This window comes from Nicotiana attenuata, unplaced genomic scaffold (assembly GCF_001879085.1).
Source record: "Nicotiana attenuata strain UT unplaced genomic scaffold, NIATTr2, whole genome shotgun sequence".
Taxonomy (NCBI): Eukaryota; Viridiplantae; Streptophyta; class Magnoliopsida; order Solanales; family Solanaceae; genus Nicotiana; species Nicotiana attenuata.
In genome coordinates, this window is record NW_017670886.1 from 39,899 (window position 1) to 50,803 (window position 10,905).

The 10,905-nt window shown below is 36.2% G+C and overlaps 2 protein-coding genes across 2 annotated transcripts; both read left to right on the plus strand.

Annotated features, from left to right (window-relative positions):
- Positions 1 to 2,682: 2,682 nt before the first annotated feature.
- On the plus strand, positions 2,683 to 6,743 carry LOC109244211 (F-box protein CPR30-like). The gene is made up of 4 exons (XM_019411268.1): positions 2,683 to 3,672; positions 4,928 to 5,173; positions 5,261 to 5,351; positions 5,642 to 6,743. The coding sequence occupies exons 1-4, from the start codon at positions 2,803 to 2,805 to the stop codon at positions 5,773 to 5,775; spliced, it is 1,341 nt and encodes a 446-aa protein (XP_019266813.1). The 5' UTR covers positions 2,683 to 2,802; the 3' UTR covers positions 5,776 to 6,743.
- Positions 6,744 to 9,925: 3,182 nt separating this feature from the next.
- On the plus strand, positions 9,926 to 10,875 carry LOC109244213 (putative F-box/kelch-repeat protein At1g12870). The gene has a single exon (XM_019411270.1). The coding sequence runs from the start codon at positions 10,061 to 10,063 to the stop codon at positions 10,565 to 10,567; it is 507 nt and encodes a 168-aa protein (XP_019266815.1). The 5' UTR covers positions 9,926 to 10,060; the 3' UTR covers positions 10,568 to 10,875.
- Positions 10,876 to 10,905: the final 30 nt, after the last annotated feature.

Genomic DNA, 10,905 nt, shown 5'->3' on the forward strand with positions numbered 1-10,905 from the left:
AATGCTTCTGCTTCGAGTCAGAAACGAAGAGAACATCCAATAAAAGATATTTGGTTCTTCGTGAATACTTGGCTATCAACCCCAATGATAATAGTAGTGCATTTAATAAGAGAAATATTTCTATCATTAGATCAAAATGCAATTTGCACAAATCGCATGCTAGAATTAAAAAGCAATCTTAGCTAACAGAAATGAATATATTGATCAACTAAATAAAAGGTTGGTTGCAAAATTTTATAGTAAAAACAAAATATTTTTCAGTTTTTTACTCAACAGAAAATAATACCAATAATTACTACCAAGAATAATACTTAAATACTTTAATATCAAATGGCCTTCTACCATACATGTTTGTTGTCAAGTTTATTATTTCTTCTTATGTTAGTGTCACTGTATGAATAATAGACTAAGTCAAAATTGATCTTCCATTGTATATAGGTTGATTTTGAAAATATGTCTGTCATGCTACTGAAAAACTTAGATAAGCTAAATAACTTTTGTAATAACACATAGATGGTATATAGAATTTTTACAATAACGTCATACATGCAAAATTTATGATACTGGTCAACCTAAACTAAGGAATATCTTTTTAAATTTGTATGAAATTATTTTTAGTATGTTTATGTTTTGCAAATATAATAAATAAAGCACAATGACAAACATCCTAAATATTGAACTATATTTACCGCAGTATGTTGTTTTACATGAACAACTGTATGCTACACTTTCAAGAGGGATTCATGATCGACAACCAGAGTTCTGATTAAGGCAGAGCAACCAAACATTAGGAGGAAACATACACACACAAAAATTTCGTCCACAAAGAAGTGTTCAGTAAGATACCATCATATTAAATACTTTTAAACTATACTCCCTCTGGTCCACCTTAAGGTTAATATGGTTAATTACATTATTAATTAATGTTAAAAAGGTGGATTCCTTATTATATGCGAAAGCAACCAAAAAATCACTTAAAGTGGACCAGAGGAAGTAATACATAATTATCTAACTAACATGAATTATTTGTGTAAGTTTTGATGATGTACTTTTGTTTTAAATTCATTTATTATGCTAATGTAATAATATTTTTCAGCATTTAGATGATTGTTGTATTATTATACATAAAACTTTCTTTACATTAATAAATTTTACTATTCCTACATATAAATTAATATTTAAACCATCACGTGCCATTATTAACGTGCAACGCACGTTCATAGATACTAGTTATAGAAAATTATTAAAGTGTTAAAAACTGGGGAATATATTAAAGAGGAAGTGCCCCGTAATTCACTCAATATTTTATTCACACTTACGTATTGTTTGGATGGTTGTTACGCATCGTATTGTTATCCCATATACAATGTTTGTTTTGATTGTTCATCGAAAACTGATTGTACTGTATTGTTAAATTCATTGTTCCGGAACAATAAAAAGCCCCATTTTATGAAACAACCAAATCCCTAATGGCAAAACCAATACTGGAGCTGTGGTCAAAGCTGTCTTGAGCTTCTGAAAGCTCTCCTCGCATTCGTCCGACCATACAAATGGAGCACCCTTCTGAGTCAACTTGGTCAAGGGCGATGCAATAGAGGAAAATCCCTAAACAAACCGGCGATAATAACCTGCCAAGCCAAGGAAACTACGAATCTCTGTGGCTGAGGTCAGTCTGCGCCAACTCTGAACCGCCTCTATCTTCTTCGGGTCGACCTGAATACCCTCGCTGGACACCCCGTGCCCCAAGAAAGCCACTGAACTGAGCCAGAACTCACACTTGGAGAACTTTGCATACAGTTTCTCCTCCCTCAATCTCTGCAATACAACTCACAAATGCTGCACGTGCTCCTCCTGACTACGCGAGTACACTAGAATATCATCAATAAAAACATATCGAACGAATCCAGATAACGCCGAAATACACTGTTCATCAAATGCATGAACGCTGCTGGGGCATTGGTCAGCCCANTTGTTTTGATTGTTCATCGAAAACTGATTGTACTGTATTGTTAAATTCATTGTTCCGGAACAATAAAAAGCCCCATTTTATGAAACAACCAAATCGGTGTGGTGGGATTGTTCCGTATTTTTCTTTCCAATTACGCCCCCACTAATTGTTCTATATTTCAATTTTAACCTTTACCCTATTATTTATACTTCACCAACTACGTACTTTGTCTCCGTCCTTCTTCCGTTTATTTTTTTGGTTAGTTTTCCTTTTCTTTTTTTTCTGTATTTTTATCTCTTCTATAATCTTTGCAAACTTTTTTGCTAATTATAATTACATATTAATTTACTTAGGCTTCTACCATTCCAAACTATAGGAACAGAAGGTCCGTTGTTCTCTATTATTTTTTTTAGTAAATCCACTGGTTTTTATTTATATAATAAGCAATAAACAATCCGTTGTTCTCTATTTTGATGGGGCTATAACTTTTTTTTTTTGTATGACACTAGTTTGGTGCTTTCGTTACTATGGTAGAATGGTGATTCCCTGTGAGAAGATCGGAAGGTCAAATAAATAAATTATTTTTATGAGTAGTTCTTAACAAGCATCGTATTTAAAATAATTAAGGGTATTTTAGTAAATATAGCAGTGCAGTAAATACAATACAGTCAAACCAAATAATAAAAATATTGTTTAACACCACCAAAGGATACAATCTAAATAGCTAACAATGATCCAAAGAGAGTGTTAAAGTATAAGTATTTTCACCATCATTTTAATCTCTCTGTTATCTGTTCTAATATGGCCACCAGGTCAGTGATAATGATGGCCGGCCTTTTCCTGAAGATCTAGCAATGGAGATTCTAATCAGGTTGCCGGTCGAATCTTTGTTGCGATTCAAATGCGTCGGCAAGTACTGGTACGAAACAATTACGAGCCCTAGCTTCATCGAAGAACACATGAATTGGAGCAGAAAGTCCCCGAAAATCATGATTTATGATCATGTTGGATGCCCCTCAAATGATGATTCTCCTCTCAATCCCAATCCCATCACTTTGATTTCGGTCTCAGATACTGTTGGCGTACCTGAAAATCCTGATTATCTTCAGGAATTCATAGGTATGACGCACCTTTTAGGTTCTGTGGATGGCTTGTTTTTATTGGAGCGAGTAATTGATGGCAGCATATTCAACATCTTCTTAGCTTTGTGGAATCCTGCCACCAGGGAAGTGAGGTCCCTTCCTTTACCCGGTTTCAATCTTCCATCATCTTTCAGGCAATATCGACGTCAGTTTGGGTTCGGATTAAACCTTATGACTAATGACTACAAGGTTATTTGGTTTCGGATCTTCTGGGAAAAAATCATAAATTTTTTTGTCGATCAACCTTATGCAGCCGTCTATTCATATTCTAAGGACTCATGGAGAATCCTTCAACCTGAAAACGCTGACATCGTCCTACTTAAAGACATCCTCCTAATTAAACATTGTATAGAAGCCCTTGGTACTGCTTATCTGAATGGAGCTTATTACTGGCTGCTGAAGTGTGAAATATGTAACTGTAGCATTCTTTCCTTTGACTTTGGCAATGAGGTGTTTACAGAGATTGAAGGGCCAGATGCTCCGCGCCCTTTCAATCATTGGCATCTGAAACTGATATTGCTTGATGACTCCCTTGCCCTCTTTAGCGTAGCTGATTGGGACAGATTTGAACATGACATATGGGTAATGATCCAACCTGGGGCTTGGAATAAAATGATTACGTTTCAATCCTCTGTATATTTTCCATATATTAAGTCTTGGAATCCTTACACGGTCATTTTCGGTAGCAATCGTTGTCGCCTGCTCTCCTATGGTGTCTCGACCCAGGAGACGAGGCGCCTTGGATTTCGTCATCCGGGCCTTAGGAGAAATGACTATAGTGGTTGTTCGGTTCATTTTTACAAGGAGAGCTTAGTAACAATCAAACGAGGGAATGGAGAGTTGGATGGTAGCAGCTTACCAGACCTATTAACTCCTTGATTGTGCTTAGACATGAGCGGATGATATGTTAAACACTTATCGTCTTTTATATTTATAGAGAATAGACTATGTTTGAATTTTAGAATGCATACAATAGGTTCATGAAATCCTATACACCGTGTATCCTTTGCCCCTTTTTCACCTTCAAAGTTGAGGCACTCATTACTTGGAATTACATCAATTCTCAAGCATTCACTTATTCTTTAACCTGTTCAAATTTTACTGATTGCTGTAACTGTGTACATGTACAAAGAATGTAATTGTTGTCTTTAGATCTTTGCCCAGACTTGGCCTGATGATATTGATATCATGAAAGGTTGAAATTGTATCAAAATTTGGACAAAGATTACGCGTTAGATGAAATGTGTCATTATCCATGAATAGAGCTATACTTTATGTAAAATAACAAAAAGAGTTATAGTTTATTTACTTGGTAGCCTGAAGTTGCGTGAAATCTCAAATACAGGGTGGTGAGAAGGGTGTGTGAACAAAGAAATATAAGGCCTGGACTGGTCCTCTATTTCCTCGTACCTAGGAAGCCCATTATTAGCTAGTCCTTGGTTTGCTACTGCTAATGTTGCTGTTGGATTCTTCTTCATTATGTATATTTAGACTCCAATATGTTACTAGTTAGATGTTTTCAAAGCCAAAACATTCCCTCTTTTCTCTTCTGGACTCTGCACTTCCTCTGGCCAAGCTTACAACATATCAAGTATCATTGACTCTAATTTCCATCTTGACATTGCTGCCTATGAGCAACAAGGATATCTTTATCTTTTGTACATTTTCGTTATTAATTACTTATGGAGTTGGCTTTGCTTCTCTCTGCGCTACTGTAATGCACGTCCTTTTATTTCACAGAAGGTACATTAATTAGTAGTAACAAATTAGTTATTAATTGGTAGATGTTATATGTGTTATGTGGAAAGTTATGTCATGAGGATTTTTGGATTTCAAGGAAATATGGGAGAAAAACAAATCAAGCTTCAAAGAGAAGAAAATGGACATACACACTAAACTAATGAGCAAGTACCTGAATGGTGGTTTTGGGGCATTCTTGTGGCAAACATTACCCTCACTGTCTTTGCTTGTGAATATTACAACGAGCAACTTCAGTTTACCTTGGTGGGGAGTTATTCTAGCTTGTGTCATTGCCATTTTCTTTACACTTCCTAGCGGAATCATCACTGCAATTACCAACCAGGTAATCACATATATATGCATAGTTACTTTGCTAATACGCTAATTCCCATATGTGTCTTTTGATATTCTTGACATTGTTAGACACCAGGGTTGGATGTTACCAAGCTATTACTTTCCTCCAAGATTTCAAGCTCGGTCATTATGGAAAACTCCACCAAAGAACAATGTTTTTGGCTCAGGTAAACTACTCACTTTGTCAGTTAATTTTCCGAACACAGTAGAAAGAATTCAAATGATTCATACAGTCGATCTCTGCTAGTTCAGGATAGAACTCATTAGTTGATTGATTAAATTTACTCTCGATGCAAGTTGAGTGTCTTTATATATGGGATTACAATCATAGAAAATGGACAATGCAGACTGTAGGGACCATGGGTTTAGTTCGTTCATTAATTAATTAATTTTACCCTCGTTGCACGTTAAGTGTCTTTATATATATGCTTACAATCATAGAAAATGGACAATGCAGATAGTAGGGACTCTAATAGCAGGGTTCTTTTATTTGGGAACTGCATGGTGGTTAATGGAAACAATTCCAGACATATGCAACAAAACATTGACCAACACCGTGTGGACTTGTCCTTCAGATCATATATTCTATGATGCATCAGTGATATGGGGTTTGATTGAGCCAAGAAGGATTTTTCGAGATTTAGTAACTTATGGAATGGTCAATTGGTTCTTCTTATTTGGTGCTACTGCGCCAGTTGTTGTATGGTTAGCAGCCAGGGCTTTCCCTAAGCAAGAATGGATCAAACTCATTAACATGCCAGTGTTGGCAGGAGCTACAGGGATGATGCCACCGGCCACGGCTGTGAACTACACATGGATTATTGTAGGGTTCTTGTCGGGGTATGTTGTTTATTGATATAGGCCAGATTGGTGGCAGCGACATAACTATGTTCTTTCTGGTGCACTTGATGCTGGTCTGGCATTTATGTCTGTTCTTTTGTATATGTGTTTGGGATTGGAGAACATAAGTGTTAACTGGTGTGGAAATGATCTAGATGGATGTCCTTATGCTTCTTGTCCAACGTGCGCCTAATAGCATGTTGCATTGAACCACACAACAAAACACCGAGGAGCCGATTGGTTACAGTGAGTATGATTTTAGTTCTGGTTTTGAAATTAGGATCATCTTTTTCCACTGTTTCATTATCAGTATTGGCTAGTAACGATATAGATTTTACACGAAAAGTATTGTACCCAAGACAAAGGCACCACTGGATTCTTTTGAAACTGAGGGCAGTTCAACCAGTACATTTGCACTAAGCGGACTTCAACTGCTGGAATGGTGTTTAGATAATGTGCCATTTGCAACAAGTTCTTGTGCATGATAACACCTTGTGTCTTCTCAATATTCACATCCAGTATATTTGTCATGCTAGAAAGAGGTCTTATTGCCAGTCCACCAAGATTGATTTTGATTCTGGTTTCAAAGAGGTTCTTAATTATGTGCTTTCATACGCTGTTCCCAGCACTTGAATATGTGCACCACTGGATTTGTTGATCTGTATTTTGCAGTAACAACTGATTTACATAAAAGCAATTCCAGGTAGATTTAACCTCCAGTGCCATTTTGAGTAGTAAACGCTTTGTTGTTTGCCCTCAAGTTCCTTACTCTCATCCTCCCATTTTCTTTTCATAACTGTGCTCCATCTAACCAACTAAGTGCTCGGGCTCTTCGCTTTCGATGATGCACCCGTGTCGATATGATGTGGGTGCGGGTGTGGGCGTGGGATCGCACTGGATCTGGTCAACTGATTTTGGGTACTTTGACCAAAAGCGAAGTAGAAATTCAGGATAGATACAATGATTTCTGAAATCAAAAGAAAAGTTAGAGTGAAATTATATTGAAGAAAATGGAACACCTTGTATATGGAAATATCTATGTCAGTACTTTTCTTTTTTATCTCCTTTCTGGATTCTCCTCTTGATCAATTTTTTGCCTTCTCGAAATACCTTATAAATGATGTCTCATAATTTAGATATATTTTTATTAGATATTTGAACTCTTTTTAGCCGAATCCTTGCACCCATATCCGTATTTAATTTCCTACTCCCGAATCTTGAAATTTGGATCATGAAGGATCCGACCTCTAGAGTCGCACCCGTATCAGACACCAGCGCCCAAGTCCTAGCAACTTAGCTAACCAACGGATATCCTCTTTGCTTCGCTACTTCCTTCCTCTCCAAAGAAAATCTCTTCTTAGTTTGTCCAGAACTTTTTCAACTTTGAGAACTTGACATTGTATTTGTAATGAGTCTAGAACACTATTACTTAAAACCAACCTCCCTCCGAAGGAAAGATATTGCATTTTCCAGCTGGATGGCCTCTTTTTATACATATATGGTCCGGCCCTTCCCCAGACCCCTCGTACAGCGGGAGCTTAGTGCACCAGATTGCCCTTTATCTGGATTTCTAATGATTTGTACCTTGTCCCAAGTCGATATCCATTCTCTCTATTGATTGTACCTCATTGACTGCAAAAATATTGCTCTTTGCTAAGTTAATGTGCAGCACAGAAATGCTCGTTTCTAATTGGCTTTCTTGGTTTTGTGGCAATAAGGCGGGTTGAGCTAAACCCACAAAAATCTCAATTGTCCCACGGAGACACGGCCGAAAAGTAAAATGAATGATGCATAGCAATATTTTTTGTTTTCAACTCGAACTATGTAATACAACCTCCTTTTACTGGAAAGACCTCTGTTGGAGTGGGAAAGTACGATGAAATGCTCCTTTGCTAGTTAAGTAGATCCTTTTTGAAGTGTATTCTTCCTCTGCAGTGTGGAAAATCTGTATCTATAAGTTTTCTTGTCAATTCACAAACTGAAAGAGAGGCAAAAGTAGCTCATCAGAATTTTATTTTAAACTGTTCTGTCTTTTCGACGAGAAAATAAACAAGACTACAAAAGAGGAATAGAAAAGAAAATGCAGTTCTTATCAACTTTTCACGAGATTGTCGAAGAACAAGGTAGCAAATTTAGCTTTTTGGCTAATCGCACGCCTAATAGCACATTGCATTGAACCGCACAACAAAACACTGCGGTTAGAAATAACTTTATCAAACTCCACAACATTATGTATGTTAGTGTAACTTCTCCCCTGCATTGTTCACTTTCTATAGTTCTAATCTTTAGTTTTAGTTATTTTAAAGGTAAAATGGTCAACCATATCTATGAACTATACGAGATTGATCAAATTTACCTTCCATTATATTAGAACCAAGTCATAATCGTCAAAACTTTTTCATAACGACTAGGTAAGATTAGAGTAAAAATGCAAGGAAGGATAAAGTTGATAGTACATGAGCAAATTTCACCCTTTCCCCAAATAAAGATGTTTTTTTAGTAGTTTGGCGTAGTCTTATGAAAGTATGAGAGTGCGTTAATTGTTGTTCTAAATTGGACAATTCATGAGATAATATAGCAATATTAAATATAAAATTTAATAGTTAATTTTGAGTTAATCGAAAAGTCTGAATAAGTAGAACTGGGAATTAATACTAAATCACTCCTAAGCGCCCAACTATAATGCAAAATTTAATGGTACAATTATTTAATAAGATTAATAAGGTAATCAGATTATAGTAGTAATTAAATGAAAAATTGAAGTCTAAAAAAATGGGGAATGTACTAAAGAGGAAGTACCAGTAATTCACTCAATCAATTCTTTCGACTGATTTAGCTTTCTTAATCATTTTTTTCCTTCACGATTAAGCAATTGTTCGTCATTTTTATCTCAGCCTCTCTTTGTTTCTCTTTCTGTACTACTATGGCGAGTGACACAGAGTGTTCAAACTTTGGATAAGTGACTTTTTTTTTAATGAATGAATGCACGGAAAATTTGTAAATCGAACTATGCAATATCAAGCTAAATCCAAAAATACTTGTAATATAGGTAACGATTAAGAAAAAAAGCCAAAGACACTTGGGAATGAGTAACTGATACTTTTGTTTTTTAAAAAGAAACAAAGTCAATTTTGTAAATATGATATCTCTGGTTTCGCCTTATTCAGATGGAAACAAAATAATGAATAGTATGACATTAATTAGAACCAAATATTACAAAATGAGATTATTTTTTTTAAATAAATATACTGAAATAAGCAAACGAATTAATTAAAGGCGCCATAAATAGAATTGTAAATAAATGCAGAATTCAATGGTAGTAATAGGGTAATTAGATTACCTATAATTAAGGTAATCAGATACTTGCAGTAGTAATTAGTAAAAATAGCATGGTATAACCAGTTTTCGGACTGGTCATTCAAAAATAGCCTGCGTTTACGAAGTCAATGAAAAATAGCCACTATTCTGCTTCAACAGAGACCGGTCCAACATAATATTCTGGAGTTCGGTGCACCTGTATGCTGGACCGATATACCTTGCTGAATCCAGTATAATATACCGGAGACTGGAGCACCGATGCTCCAAACTCCAGTATATTATACTGAACAATTATACTTGCTGGAACTCCAATATATTATGCTGGACTTCTAGTGTACTTATGCTGGAACTCCATCATATTATGCTGGAGTTCCAGCATAGTTATCCTGGAACTCCAGTATAATATGTTGGAGTTCAAGCATACTTATGCTGGAACTCCAGTATAATATACTAGCGTATATTTTGGGTTTTGAAAAGTGTTTTAGCTCAAATTTATTTTTATATGAAAAGTGGTTAAATTTTAATTACTTTTGAAATTGGGCTATTTTTAAATTTCTCCTTAGTAATTATAGTAAAAAAATTAAAGTCTAAAAAATTGGGGAATGTATTGAAGAAGAAGTGCCTAATTCACTCAATCAATTCATTCTACTGATTTGCCTTTCTTCATCGGTTTCTTTTCTTCACGATTAAGTATTATCTCTCTGTTTTCTGTTCTAATATGGCCACCAGTGATAATGATGGTCGGCCTTTCCCTGAAGATGTAGCAATGGAGATTCTAACCAGGTTGCCGGTCAAATCCTTGTTGCGATTCAAATGCGTCGGCAAATCCTGGTACGAAACAATTACAAGCCCTATCTTCGTCAAAGAACACATGAATCGGAAATCCCCTCAAATCTTGATTTATAATCATAGTGCCCCAGATTACGCCCCTCCAATCTATTTTATTTCGGTTTCAGATGCTGGTGCAATTAAATATCCCCTCGATTATCTCCGGGGCTTTAGAGGTATGACGTACCTTTTAGGTTCCGTGGATGGCTTATTTTTGTTGGAGCGAGAAATTGATGACAGCATATACGACATCTCCTTGTCATTGTGGAATCCTGCCACCAGGGAAGTGAGGCCCCTTCCTGCAGCCAACTTCGAGCTTAAACCATCTTTCACACAAATGGACCGTCAGTTTGGGTTCGGATTAGACCCCATAACTAATGACTACAAGGTTGTTTGATTTCGGTCCTTCTGGGATGATGACAGAAATCAAAATACTTCACAATATGCAGCAATCTATTCTTGTTCAAGGGATTCGTGGAGAGTCCTTGAACCTGCAAATCTCGTACATGAATTCTGCGCAGAAGCCGTTGGTACTGCTTATTTAAATGGAACTTATTATTGGCTGCTATGTGGTGGGTTTTATAATTTTGATGATTGTAGCATTCTTTCATTTGACTTTAGCAATGAGGTGTTTGCAGAGATCGGAGGTCCAGATGTTGGGCGCGCTTTCAATCACTTCAATGTGAGACTGGTATTGCTTGATGACTTCATTGCCCTCATGACCGAAGTTGCAGG